The sequence below is a fragment of the Merops nubicus genome, unplaced genomic scaffold (genome assembly GCF_000691845.1).
Source record: "Merops nubicus isolate BGI_N331 unplaced genomic scaffold, ASM69184v1 scaffold4698, whole genome shotgun sequence".
NCBI classification, from domain to species: domain Eukaryota; kingdom Metazoa; phylum Chordata; class Aves; order Coraciiformes; family Meropidae; genus Merops; species Merops nubicus.
The window spans coordinates 66,088-81,292 of record NW_008626240.1 but is presented as its reverse complement, the minus strand read 5'-3'; the positions used below and the strand labels follow the sequence as shown (position 1 = coordinate 81,292).

At 37.9% G+C, this 15,205-nt stretch overlaps 1 protein-coding gene across 1 annotated transcript in view; it reads left to right on the top strand.

The window, feature by feature from the left end:
• The window catches only part of CAMKMT (calmodulin-lysine N-methyltransferase), a 66,541-nt gene that overhangs the window by 33,507 nt on the left and 17,829 nt on the right, over positions 1 to 15,205 (top strand). Inside the window, exon 6 of the mRNA XM_008945928.1 lies at positions 14,617 to 14,691. Within this exon, the coding sequence (XP_008944176.1) occupies positions 14,617 to 14,691 (75 nt within the window). The remainder of the gene's footprint in view (positions 1 to 14,616; positions 14,692 to 15,205) is intronic.

Below are 15,205 nucleotides of genomic sequence, written 5' to 3'. Positions count from 1 at the left end.
TGATTCTCATTCCAGACGGACTCTCAGTCCTTCTCAAAGTGACAAAAGTAAAGCTGAAAAAGGGCTGAGAAAGGCAAGCTGTTACAACAGAATAAGCTTATTAACATAGAGGGTTAAACCCATACAATTTTAATGGCTATCATTCACATAACTCATCCCTACGCTTATGTAGCCGTTCTGTGTAGAGAAGTTCTTTTAAGTGAGCACTTAGGGCCAGAGAAATTTTGCCTTCATTAGGGTATACATGCATATAACTTAGAGGTATATCTCTGCATCCTAATAAGTGCCTGCCAAGTAGACAAAGGCCACGCAGGCCCCAGGAATGGTGTTTCAGGTTCCGTGTGCTGAACGCTTCTCGTGAGCAGCCTCCGACACTCATCCCTGCTGAGGAGAGGCTGTGTGGTACACCCCTCCAGAAGCTTAGGTTTTGTAGATTTCCAATTGCTGTCCACTTCGTGTGAGATTTCAGATTTCATCCCTTGTCAAGACTTCAAACCTGGTCTTTTAGATATCAATCAAAAGCACATTTTCTACCCTGTCCTCATTTACATTTATCTAATGCGTAAGGTCATTTGTGATCATTTGAGTGTATTTCAGCATATAGAATCAGTGAATAATAGATTTCAGCCTCACGCTGTGAAGAAAGATTGTGTTTTTGCAAGACATGATGTTGTTTACTGAGTGTTAATAATCACTAATTAATAAACATATCTAGACGTCATAGAATGTTGCATTTTAAGGAGTAAAAATGTCAAGTGTTTAACTTCTTGAGTGCAGTAGCGTTTGGGGCCTTATTTGCATAAATGAAATAATTAAATTACAAAATAAAGTGAAGCACTATATCAAAACAAAACTCATTATAAGAAACACATAATTTGATTTTTTTAGCTCCACATTCTTAAGGCTTTTGCACGTTCCATGTAACAGTGTAAAGTTTTATAAAATAGATATTCAGATCACTCTCTAATCCCTAAAGTAATTATCATCGTGCATTTCTCTAGCTTATACACATTAATAGTTGATTTCTCCTGTCAAAAGTAAGGTTATGCTTTGGTTTGTTATTTGAGAAGCTCTAATCTATGAATCAGTCCTTCAAATTCAGTAATGACATGTGATGAGGACAGTAACAAAGTTATTTGATCACTTTTAAAGGTCTTGAAGGAACAAAAAGGCTGATAAAAAATCTGAAATGTACCATAACCCTGATTCACTTTTCCTAAAACCAAAAACCTTAATTATGTAAAGATAATGGGTGGAAAAATAATGAAAAAAAAAAAAAAAACCCACAAGAAAATGTAGCAGTTTGTAGGAAAAAATGAAACACTAGCATGCAAAGTGACATTAGGTGACTTCTTTAATGTTGATAAGAGGCTTGCAGGCAAATGAGTATAGTGATATATTTACCTGACTATCTGTAACATTCATTTAATTGGAGAAGGTATGTTTCTCACTCTAATGTGTCATTTAAACAGCATCCAGTCTTGCAACTTTGCTCCATGTCCAGTGCAAATTTACAAGATTCTTTCCATATAAAAGATAATTCAGAGTAGACCTTTTTCACCATACCTTAATCTCACGTCAGAATCTTGTACTCTTGTCTTTCCACATGAAGCAGAAATTATCAGTATGAGAGTCAGTTTGTGACTGTTCCAGACATTCACATCTAGACTTGGAAAATGTGCCAAAACATGTATGGCACAAAAAGGAACAACCTAGTATCAGCCAAGAGAAGTTAGATTAGGACAACCCACCATACATTTGTTTAGTTTTGTACAAAATGCAGTAAATGAGCACTTCTCTAGCTCTCTGCCAACTCTTGATTATTGTTTAAAAGTACAGTAATGTAAGCCAAACTGGCAATTTGTAATATTATGTGTTATAATGTAATAATAGATATTTAGTAAACAGTTTACTTCAGTGGTGGATATATACTTCTATTTTATTTTTAGCTTCCATGGGTATGTTCAGTTTCTTGCTTATGCTTTCTGGAAGTAGGTAAAGTAATGCCACCAACTTATTAATAATGACTTGCCAGAGTAAGGTAGTTTATTAATACTGTGTATGGGCTTGATGATTTTATTTTCTTCACAGTTCAAAAATTATCCATGAATCATGTTGCTTAGCCCATAGCTTAGCATATGAGTTATCCTGATAGCAGTCTTTGTACCATCAACTGCTATTAGTTTGACATGCATTATAGCATTGTTTTGAATGTGTCCACCAGAGATTAAATTAACAGTAACAAAGTCAAGGAATATCTGCCCTTTTTCTTCTCTTTATTTTAATGTGGAAATCTTCCGGAAACAGAGGTTTGAGTAGTAGAATGTTGAAGAATTATTGTTATTACAAATGTCATGCTCTGAAGAGGAAGGCTTGTAGTATATTCTGAAGTTTTACAGACTATGTTTTACGTGCTAGGGAATTTTTTCTCCCATCAGATTCCTTTGTCTGAGAAGATTGTATCTGTTAATAACAAAATTTGTCTAGTTATTGCTGGATATGGGACTTCAGAGTTTTAGCTGTGGACAAATATATTGTTTTGGTAAGAGTTACCTCAGAGACATTACATTCCACATAAGAGTAAATAAGTACATATAATATCAAGCCAGTGAGAGAAATGCTTGTGGCATGATGCACCCTTTGATTTGATTAGTAATAATGTATCATATACTCTGTTCCTTCTACTGTCAACATTAGAACCCACATCAAGAATGTATGACTGTGTGACCACAAGTAACAGTTCCTTCTCCTTAAAGTCTTAACATAAAGGTTATAATGTTATCTGAGATTTTAGTGTTGCTTACAAATGTAATGAATTTATAAGCTTCCAGAATTAAACCTAAAAAGAAAGAGCCTTTCTGAAGTCTGAATGGCATCCATTCTAATAGCAAATGAAGATTCAGTGACACACTACTGAACTATACCAGCCTGATTCTATTCTCATATTAATTACCTCCTTCTCTGTAACTGCCAACATGTGAATATTTTACCTTACTGCAATGTTCTTCAAATATGCCAACGTTCTAACCTCCTGATTTCACATGATCATGTAACAGGGTCCATTAACGTAGGACAGTCTTAATAAAGACTCGCTGTTTTCATTGGTCAGAATGACCTGAGTGTTGCTAAATTCAGACTTTTTGAAAGCTTACTTGTTGAACTTGGTTTTGTCAGCTTGGCAACCCCAAAGCCCATTTTGGATTTGTAGCTCCCTATCACCAGAAACTGAACTATGGTGAAAATCATTCCATACCTGTGCTCATACTTGCCCTGCTCTATAACTTCTCCAGATTCATTTTCAGATGAGGGTGATCAGTCCTGTATTCAGTGTGCACCCTCAGCAAGTTTGTTGATGACACCAAGCTGTGTGGTATGACTGACACACTGGAGGGATGGCGTGCCAGCCAGAGGGACCCTGACAAGCTCAAGAGGTGGGCCCATGTGAACCTCCTGAAGTTCAACAAGGCCAAGTGCAAGGTCCCGCACGTGGATCAGAGCAAGCCCAAGCACAAATACAGGCTGGACAGTGACTGGACTGTGAGCAGCCCCTTGAAGGAGCACTTCTTATTATTGATGGATGAAAAACTGAATATGAGCCAGCAGTGTGCACTTGCAGCCCAGAAAGCAAATCACTTCCCGGGCTGCATCAAAAGACACATGGCCAGCAGGGCGAGGGAGGTGATTCTGCTCTCGTGAGACCACACCTGGAGTACTACATTCTGCTCTTGGGGCTCCCAAGATAAGAAAGAGCCTGTTGAAGCAGGGCTGGAGGAGGGCCTTGAAGATGATCAGAGGACTGGAGCACCTCTCCTACGAAGTTAGGCTGAGAGAGTTGAGTTTGTTCAGCCTAGAGAAGAGAAGGCTCCAGGAATTCCTTTATTATGGCTTTACAATTCCTAAAGGGGGGCCTATGAGAAAGCTGGAGAGGGACTTTTAACAAGGGCATGTAGTGAGAGGAAAAGGGGTAATGGTTTTAAACCAAAAGAGGGTAGATTTAGATTAGATGTAAGGAAGAAGTTCTTTGCTGTGAGAGTGGTGAGGCACTGTACCAGGTTGCCCAGAGAGTCTGTGATGCCCCCTCCCTGCAGTGTTCAAGGCCAGGTTGGATGGGGCTTTGAACAACCTGGTCTAGTGGAAAGTGCCCCTGCCCATGGCAGGGGGTTGCAACTAGATGATCTTTAAAGTCCCTTCCAACCCAAACCTTTCTGTGCTACTTTGATAAATTATAGATATATGTAGTGGGATAATTATGCTTTCTATTCCTCTTCTAAAAATGCCTAACAGTGATTTGACTTTTTGACTGCATTTGAGCACTGAGCTAGTATTTTCATGACACTGTCACAACATCAGAAGCTTTCCAATGATAATCGGTTTGGAGACCTTAATTTTCTTTATCAAGTCAGAATTATTTTTCCCATTGTGCACTTTACACTTATCCACACTGAATTTTGTCTGTCATTTTATTGTCCAATTACGGAGTTTCATCCTTCTGCAGTTCTTCAGTGTGCTCTTTCGTTACCATCTTCAATAAACATCAGCAAACTTTACCACCTCACTGCTCATCTCCTGTAAATATGTTGTACAGAACAGGCCCCAGGGGAACTGCACTGATAATTTCCTATTTTAAGAACTGACCATTTACTACTACCCTGTTCCCTGTATTTTGTTTTATTATTTAGCCATGCCAGGACTCTTCTCCAGTGGCTGTCTACTTTCCATAAACGTTGTTGGTGAGGATCTTGGCCCAATAGCCTTTTAGAATTGGAAGCAGCCTGTGTTACTCAGATCACCCTTATCTGAGTTAAGACCTTGGACGAGCTCAAGGTTTATAAAGCAGGACTTCCTTTTACAGAAGGTGTATTAAAAAAGGTTTCTGTGGCGAAATTCTCTTCAGTTTCTTCAACAGTGAACACTGTTGCAAAGAATTCATTTCACCTCTCTGAAATGCTGTTCTCCAGCTGACAGGGAGATTTAAAACAGGAGAAAGAGTACGTGCATTTTTGGCCCACCTAATTTTATTATCTTATTTTTCCAAGTTTGTGATCCTTTCTTCATTTGGGTACGACTTCAGCTTTTGGAGGAATAACATCCTGTTCCTAATAACCTCCTCTACTCTTTGGCCACACAAGCTGACTTCCACCAACATCCAAGCCTTTCCTATTTATGTCTTTCCGCCAGTTGTGTTGACTGAAAAGGTTCAGCGTATTTTAATTTGCATTGTTGTTTTGACTGTCTTCTTTGTGTGACCAGTTTAGAATATATAAAGAGAAAATATTTAAAAACTAGGAGGAGACCAGTAATACGAGAGAGCTTGTATGTCTATTCCCAGGCCTTTAAAAGAAAATGTCAATGAGATTTTAGAATCAAAGATTGTTTTATTCCTATGCTCCTTTGTGCGTCCATATTTTACCCAACTTTACAGTTTCCTGGTTCATCTTGTTACCTTTGTCTATACTTCCTTGTCTGCCTTCACTCTACTGTAATAGGCAGTCATCAAGTGCATTTGACATATTTTCAGTAGGGTCCCTCCTTCACAAGTGCCCTTGGCTAGTCTTTGCCACAAACATAGGAAAATTGGAGCAAACTAATTTTTGTCCAAATGATGCTTACAGTGTTATCTTTGTTTATTTCATTAATATTCACTTATTCAAATGTTAACCAATGATACTTAAAAAGAACAGGGTTCAGGAAGGAGGCAGAATTGTGAATCAGGGTCTGGAAATGAATAGAGTTAAAGAGCTCTGTTTACTTAACTTGACAAAGAAATGAATTGATTTTGATCTGGAAGTCTCATGTGGGGGAAAAAAATCTTTAATAGAAGGTCTAGCTTTACAATCTTTAATCTAGCTTACAAGTTCCTAACAAGATGCAGAAATTGAAGCTAGACAAATTCAGTCTAGAAAAAAAAATAGATTAACAGAGAGAATGATAATACCTTAGAACATCTTTCCATGGAAAGTGGTAGTTTCTTAAGTAGTGAATGTGTTTAAATCAGTTGGATACAGAAATTGAAGCTAGACAAATTCAGTCTAGAAAAAAAAATAGATTAACAGAGAGAATGATAATACTTTCTGTGGAAAGTGGTAGTTTTTTAAGTAGTGAATATCTTGGAAAGTTGGATATCTTTCTGAAACATAAGTATTAATTTCCTGAGATATATGGGCTTGATACAGAAATTTGAAGTCTAGGACCTGCCTGGTTCACTTCCTCACTCTTTTTTTTTTCCTTCTTGTTCTCTTGTTTGTCTTCCCGTTATTCATGGATAGACTCCCTTCCGTAGAGCAAGGAATTGTCTTCTTTTCCTTCATATTTTCACACAAAATGAACTTTTACAAAGGTTTCATTCACCAATCATAGCAATACAGTCATGCAACGTGTGCTTGTGCTGTCTTGTATTTTGAAATGGTGTGGGGTTTTTATACCATACCAGTCTGAATTAGAATGTGAGAAACAGCCATTTTGCACGTAAAGTACTAATGCATAATGAACCTTGCTAAAAAACAGTATTCAATCTCCTAACTAAAGACTGATTTAGAATGTATTGATGTAGAGGAGGAATGCAAAAAGGCAAAAGCACCAGTGGTATTTTTTAATTAATAACATTTTGATACATAATGTTCTCACTTCTTTTAAAAAAATAGCCACACTTACGCTGAATGTTGTGCTGTGGTGTGTCTACAAAATGGAAAACTTTATTCTGCAACAGTTGTATTTACAGTCAGTGTATTTATTATGTCCCCAAAATTTAGTAGCTTTTGATATGCAGCAAATGTCTAGGTGTTAGGACTGTTATTTTTGAAGACAAAACTGTAAGGCTCCCATCTGAATTTTAGCAAAATATGTTCTACAGAATAAGAGAGAGAAAATATTTTCTCAGAATAAGGAAAAAGGGAAGCACATAACTTTATCACACAGTTTTAAAAAAGAACATTTAGGCATGAAAACCGAGATAGAATCAGAATATCTCAAGTTAGAAGGGACCCTTAGTTCATTTCAGTGTTTTCTCTTATTTTTTATTACCACGTTAATATGATGAAGTTTCATTGTGAGTTGTTGTAACAGGCATTGTATAAACACAGAGCAAAAAAGCAGTTTGTGTTAAAGAACATGTGGTCTAAGACCAGAGATAGATATGGTGAGGAGAGATAATGAGGATAACTGTAGTCAGCATGATAGGCATAGCTGGAGGCTCAAGAGCAGCCTGGCCTCTTTTCAGTTTTTGCAGGTGCTACTTTAGAGGAGAGTTTCAAGGATAATGGAGTAAGTTTGTAAATGTTCATGGATAACATAGTGGAAAAAAATCGTAAAGTTGCTTACTTGAAAAGTTAAGTGGAAGATGTAGACTGACATTAGGACTGATGTAAAGAAGGGGCTTTGTCTTTTCAATACTGAATGAGAGATAAAAAATAGGGAAGTGAACTGTTGTGAAGCATTTGAAAGAAAGAAGACATGCAACTTACCTGGAGGAGTACAAAGAGAAAGGTGACAAGATCAGGGTTGTAGGCAAGAAAAACAATCTTTGCAGCAGCCTACTGAATAAATATTAATAGGGCAAAACTGCATTTTTCAAGAGCAGAGAGAACAATGTTGCAATGTTAAGATGTGATGGTGACATGGCCAAGAGGTTAAGTTGAGTGGGTAGATAAAAAACTTCTTAGAGATCCTATGCAGAGAGAATATGCAAAATCTGAATAGGGATGAGCTATGCAAATACAGAGAAAGATCTTAGCTAAATCTAGATTAGTCTGGATAGCTAAGTCCAAAGGGTTGAAGAAAAGGTGGTAACAACACTGCCTTGTTGTACTGTAGCAGTGATGAGTTTCTCACTCGTTGAGGCTTTGAAAAATGCTGAGTTGTGAGTCTGAATACAGTGAGAAGTAGAGAAGCGAGTAGCTGGGTTTAGCTTTTATGGGTGAGATAGTCCAGATGTAAAATTAAGAAGAAGAAGAGGTTGAGGTGGAACCTTATTATACTATCAGAAATGTGGGAAAGGTCTGAAGATAATCTCTAGAAGAGCACACTGAAAAAGCAGTAAGAGACAGTTAAAGAAAACCAAACTGAAAACAGTGGAATTAAAAATTCTAATTAATAGCAAGATTTTAGTGGGCTGAAGAGAGAAGAAAGGTCCAGAAGAATGAGAATAAAGTGCAGATTTTGAGCCTAGCTGAAAAAATTATCAGTATACTTTGAGAAAAGTAGATAAGTGATATGCAAGTTGGCAAAACTGCAAGGACATTGTTAGAAGGAAATGTCCATCAGCAAAGGGAAAATAGTTGATGTTGGGTACCTGTAGTTGAAAATTTAACCTTGGTCTATTCAAATCAGATATACACTGTAGGAATAAGATAATGGATGAGAATACAAGGCAAAGTGAAGCAGTGAAGGTAAGAAAGGCAGGTGAGAGAAGCTGGAGGAATAAGAGCAGACTAATGAGACTATAATGGGACAGATGGGGAAATGATAGTAGGCAAATTTGCAGGACTCCTGAGAGGAGTTGTAATGATAGGTGTGTGCAGTGACTCTGTCACTAAATCAAAATCCATCTTCTTGATCTTTATACAAAACTGAGGAATCACAAATATCAAACTGTGAATAAACTTTCTGATGATGCCTTTTGGCAGACTAATGAGACTATAATGGGACAGATGGGGAAATGATAGTAGGCAAATTTGCAGGACTCCTGAGAGGAGTTGTAATGATAGGTGTGTGCAGTGACTCTGTCACTAAATCAAAATCCATCTTCTTGATCTTTATACAAAACTGAGGAATCGCAAACAAATATCAAAGTGTGAATAAACATTCTGATGGTGCCTTTTGTTCATGAAAAGTGTTCATGAACCTGATTGGTTCATTAGAATCATAGAATGCTTTGAGTTGGAAGGGACCTCCAAAGGTCATCTAGTCCAACCCCCCTGCAGTAAGCAGGGATATCCCCAAGTAGATCAGGCTGCTCAGAGCCCCATCAAGCCTGGGCTTGCATGTCTCCATGGATGGGGCTTCCACCACCTCTCTGGGCAGCCTGTTCCAGTGTTTCACCACCCTCACAGTAAAGAACTTCCTCCTAATGTCTAATCTAAATCTACTCTGCTTGAGTTTAAAACCATTGCCCCTTGTCCTGTTGATACATGCCCTTGTAAAGAGTCCTTCCCTTGCTTTCCTGTAGGCTCCCTTCAGGCACTGGAAGGCCACCATAAGATCTCCCTAGAGCTTTCTCTTCTCTAGACAGAACAAGCTCTCTCAGCCTGTGCTCATAGGAGAAGTGCTTCAGCCATCTGATCATTTTTGTGGCCGTCCTCTGGACGCTTTCTGACAGCTCCATGTGTTTCCTGTGCTGAGGACTCCAGAGCTGGGCACAGTACTCCAGGTGAGGTCTCACCAGAGCAGAGTGGAGAGGCAGGATCATCTCTCTCATTCTGCTGGCCACACTTCTTTTGATACAGCCCAGTATTCAACTGGGCTGTGAGTGCACATTGCTGGCTCATGTCCAGCTTTTTGTCCTTTTCTGCAGGGTTGCTCTCTATCACAACATCCCCCAGCCTGTACTGATGTCATAGACACACTCAGATGAGCCCTCAGACATACCTGAGCCTGTATACTTGCCAACAATAACGTTTTTCAAAGACTGGAGCCTAAATTAAAACATGAAAAGAAGAGGTGGGTAGATAGAGGTTCTTGGTAGCTGTTCATCTGCTAAGTGGGACAAGTTTTTAAAATCTTTATTAAAATTACTGGTACATTTTGAAGCAAGGAAAGCTTTTGTGTCTTTTGTCCTTTCTTTTAATTTAGACTTTTTGTCTTTGCCTGCACAACTACTTTTCTCTAACTTGAGAGCTACTTTAGCCTATGCCATTCATCACAAGAACATCTCCAAGGGACTTGGAAATGTTTCAAGTTTTAACAATCAGAGACTTAACCTTTTTTTTCTTGTGTAAGTTACCTGCCTAGGCACGCTAGGAAGACAAACACTGAATAAGAGAAGTTGAATAATAATAGTAATGAGGAATTTTGCATGAGAAATAAAAACCTGGTAAAATCAGGTCTTTTGTTGTAGATTGCTGAGATAGTTTACCAGTGTAAGAAAGTGAATGTTGACATTTGTCAGGCTATCCTCCACAAATTAGAATTACTGTACAGGGGAAGTGCAGCCTTGGCAGCCATAACTACTCCTGTAACATTTGCTATTTTGTTGTGTTTTTTCCTCTTTGAAATACAAGGGGATATTTGGGGGTACATTGGTAGTACTTAAAGCCTCTATTTTCTTAATTGAACGTTTTGTTCTATTATTATTATAATTCCTTTTATCTTGACCTAATCACATTTTCTGGCTTGATTTAAAAGATAAATCAAGGGTAAAAAAAAAAAAAAGCAGCTTTGTTGTGCGTTTTTTTTTTTCTTTTAAATTAATTTGTTGCTTTAGAATAATGTAAGGTTGACAGCCTAGGAAACTAAAGCATCACTGCATATTTTCTCAGCCTGTTTTCTATGCTTTATCCCTGACTTGGAAATGCTACCTCTGCAGGTGAGAGGATAGTTCATTCTCCGTAGGTTGTTCGGTCCTTGTCCTTTTTGCTAGGACTACCATAAAGATTGCTAATTATAGTAATAGGTTTGTGATGTGGGTACTTTTCCTCTGAAAACTGGTCAAATTCATTTGAGACAGGCCATAAAGCAGCCATTAGTGGGTACCAAGTTTCAACCACCATCAGTTTGACCTAAGAGTTAGCTAAACAGTGCAGTAGTGTTTTTCCCTTGCAGCCTATTTCATTTTTTAATGTTCTTGTTGTAGCCAAAAATAGCTCCCAAACTGGTTTATGTTTCCAGTGTGTTTCAGATCTTTTTTTTTCAACTATGCCTTTTTTGACTGCAAGAAACAAAACCTTCATGAGTTAAATAAGCCAGTACAAGATGTCGTCGAGTGGACTTTACACAGCCTTTTGTAGCCAAAAATAGCTCCCAAACTGGCTTATGTTTCCAGTGTGTTTCAGACCTTTTTTTTTTTTTCTGAAACTATGCCTTTTTTAACTGCAAGAAACAAAACCTTTGTTGTAGCCAAAAATAGCTCCCAAACTGGTTTATGTTTCCAGTGTGTTTCAGATCTTTTTTTTTCAACTATGCCTTTTTTGACTGCAAGAAACAAAACCTTCATGAGTTAAATAAGCCAGTACAAGATGTCGTGGAGTGGACTTTACACAGCCTTAATTATGTTGTGGGTTTTTTTTTTCTTTGTCTTCACAAAAAAAAAGCCATTGACAGTGTGGCTTGGAGAGAAACAGAGCATAAAGCACATTTTTCAAATTTACAAAATAGTTTCAGCAGTTAGCTAGCATCTTTCCTCAAAAGAAACACAGATAAACATTATAACTTTAAAAATTCTTATTTTGCTGGAAGAAAAGTGTCTTCAGAAAAGAAGTGGTTTATGTCCACTAATTTGGCTTCACTAGAAAGGAATCAAGAGGAAAATATTAAGACCTGCACATTTCCATGTTGCTACTCAACATGGTACTGGTGATTGAAAGTCCTTACACTTACATCTATTTTTCTTAAAGGAAACTTCTTATAGACTGAGACTTTCAGATTTCTGTACTTAACACTTTTCTGGATTTCCTAGCAGTGCTTTTCCTTAAATAGAAATGGAAACAGCCTTTGGTATTTCTTTCAGGTTTGTCAACTATGTCCAAGAGTCATGTCCTCACTAATCTCTGAAAAAATTAATTGATCCTCACCCCCTTACTAAATACAGCTACAAGCATTTATATATCTATATACACAGCTTTACCTTTCTCAGAGTTGTTTTGCAGTATCAGTGGGGGTTTTTTTCCCTGTACTTCACACTTAGGAACTGTTTTTGGATTACATGAACTTGTATGGCTAGTTGATGGAATTTATATACATCCTGACTCTGATTCACTACTTGGATTAGCACTAGAACTTAAAATAGCTGATTCTGACACCAGTGTTAATGATGTAATAATGCTGACTCTGAGCAGAATTGTTTCATATTCCATGATTTGTGGAAGCACGTCTGCTTTACAGGTGCAGATGTTTGATTCCAGCTCATGCAGACTTGTGGAAACATTAAAAGGATAGCAGTGTGGGTATGGTAGCCCAGAGTTAGCTACCAAAACAGTTTTGGAGGTTACAGCCTGTTTTGAGCTTCCTGTAACCTAGCTGTGCTTCCTTTGCTAGTCATACTTGCACTCGGGTAAGGATGGAATGGATAAATATATACAGCTTGTAGTTGTCTCTCTGCCACCAGTGTGCATACATCCTGAGTGAGATCAGAACGAGTCCTGTTGGTATTTATTTCATGGAGCCTACCTGCAGTTCACCTGGTTATTTCCCCGTGGGAATAAAGATTTTCCTGTACCTTTTAAAAATTTATGGCAAAGCTGATTTTTAAAATTTGTATGATAATTATGTAGACTTATCACTGGCTTACGCATAGTTATCGTGTCTTTGGGAATGCAACTGTGCTGAAGCTAGAGGCAAAGAGCAGCCCTGGTGCTAGATCAGAAAAATGGAGGAATACAGGCTTATGGCTGGACGTGAGGCCTTAGCTCACTCCTCCTGACAGAGCACATGCCAGTCACATTGCACCACTGCTCATGCTCCTGGCAACTCACCAATTCCATGTTTTCCTCAGCGTTTTGGTTTCTGAGCTTTTACCTACCCACACCATCTCCTTTGTGCCTACACTGGGTGTGCAGAGAAAATGCTGTCTTTTGGATGCTCAGCATGAACCTGACAGTAACATGAGAGAGGTGTGGTTGTTTTTTTCCAGGAGGAGGCACCTGTGCTGCCTTCCAAACTGTATGTGTAAAGTATAGTAAATATATGGGTTAAAAAATCATAATTCAAATCCCTATAGTGGTACTGATCAGATCTCTGTTTCTGTTGCAATGAGAACCTAAGGTGGCCTTTTAAGGCTCACAGTTCATCCACCAATTTCCAGTTCTGCTTCAGGATTCTTAAAGTATTAGAGTGCGTGCTTTAAACCCACAAAACTTACCTTTACCTAATTTTCACCATTCTAACCTAAGTTTCCACGGAAACAGGGTTGAAAAAGCTGCTGGTAGGCAGCAGGCAGCCAGCAGCTGAGAGTGAGAACTCTCCTTTGTCACTTTCCACTACTGGATGCCTGCTGCGTGCCAGTGTGCAAAGCTACCTCGGCTTCTAAAATCTGGATTACTTTCAATTTGAAGGGGAAAAAAAATTAAATTAATCTACTCTTTTCTCTGTTTGGATTGTCACAGTAAATTCCAGGAGGGCAAACGGGCTAATGAGTCCATATCGGTTCAGTTATACTGAGCCCCACATAATCAAAGCCTTCCCAACCAACTGGGCCTCTCCTTTCATCATTTCCATGTTTTAAAAGCATTCTCTCTCAAATTTTGCATCTCTGCACAGGTACACACATATTGTGCTATCTTAATTCTTTCTGGCTCTGTATCTACGTGTGTATGTATTTACAAGCCTTTTTTGCATATAGTGTTGTTGCTGTGTAACATTTCCCTTTTTTCCTGTATACTTATGGAACATTTCTGAATGAACACGTTATAACTGATCCTCAGTTAAATATTAGGAGTAGAATGTGAATGGAGATGGCTTTTAACCAGAAGTAGATTATAGCTGCGGGAAGACTAAAGGGTCTATTTGGTCAAGACTCATACAAAACTGAGATAAGCATGCACAACCTGACAAGATCAGATTAGACCCTTCCCCCACAAGTGCTTTTCCCATAAATATTTATCTACTTTCTATTATAAATAACCAGGAAATGAAAAAGAAAGATAGATTCTTTTTTAAGCAATAGCCTAGAAATAGAAATGCAGCTTCAAATCTTCAGGGTAATGATATTTTAAGTATGCAGTAAATTCCAATACTAGTTCCTGTTTTTTAAATGGGAGCAAAGTATTGTAATTCTTCATGGCAGCTTCATAAATAAGCAGCATTTATAATCAAAGAAGAACTTTGTGTAAATGTGCTTTTTTGCCTAGTATTGAGTACCTTAGAAGTAAATAGCTTACCACCTATGAGGGAATAGGTGTTGACAGAGTCAGCACTACTGTATTTTGAAGCTTGCCTGAGGCAACATAGCTGGCATTGAAGTTAAGCTTAGCATTTTATCACCCTGTCCCTCCTCCCTGGAGCTCAAGGGAGTGCTCACTTCATCAATGAGGAACACAACTGAATTCCCACCAGATGTAATGGAGATCCATGAATTCACATCTGTTCTGCAAATTCCTGTTTCCTTCAGACTGTCGATACTTTGACTTCACTTCCTTGTGCAGTGGTGTTACTGAGTAAAAATCTGAAGCTGTACATGTGCCACTAATTCAAAAATGCATGTTTGCTGGTGGTCTGCTCACCAGAGCATCAGAACCTGTGTGGATACCATTTCTGTTACAATAAAAAATAACTCTTCAGCTTCGGGACTTGAAACCTTAAAAAATGCACAGATTAATATTTCTACATTCATCTTTGAAGGTATCGAGTGTGTACTTTTTAAAACACTTCTGTGTCACATAAGAATAATATTAATACTTCAAAAATCTCAAGATGAAAAATGTAAGTCCTTTTTTTCTTCCTTTAAAAAAAATCTTTTTTTTCCTCTAGCATTTTACGATGGGATAATGAGACAGATGTCTCTCAACTGGAAGGACATTTTGACATTGTTATGTGTGCTGACTGGTAAGTACATAAAAATCATAAAACTCATGTTAGAAAAATAGCTTTGCTGCAGTAATTGTACTGTGCTGCTTGCTGATGGCTAAGCAAAGTCAACAAATGAAGCACAAAGCCACCTTAACCTCAACAAATTAATATTCATCTCCATGTGACAGTTATAAGGTAGTCTTCTATCACACAGTAACTTCTACCACATTATTTCCCAAAGATTGATTTTGAGAAGCATTTCCATTTTCTGGAATTGCCTCTGTTTCATGCTTGACGTATCAGTAAATGGACGACTTAGGCAAATTGCAAATAATTATGGCTCAGTGAGGAACAGTCTGGAGAAAAGGGAGTTTATCAACACAAACAGCTCAATTAGCTTACTTCTTAGGAAAGATCTGACTATTGATATAAGGGGATATATTTTTTGCTCCCTGGAAAATCTTTCTGAGGAAAAAAAAAAATGTTTTCAGGACCCTTTTCTAAATCAATTTGACAGCAATATTTGTAGACATAGGCTTTATATTATTTA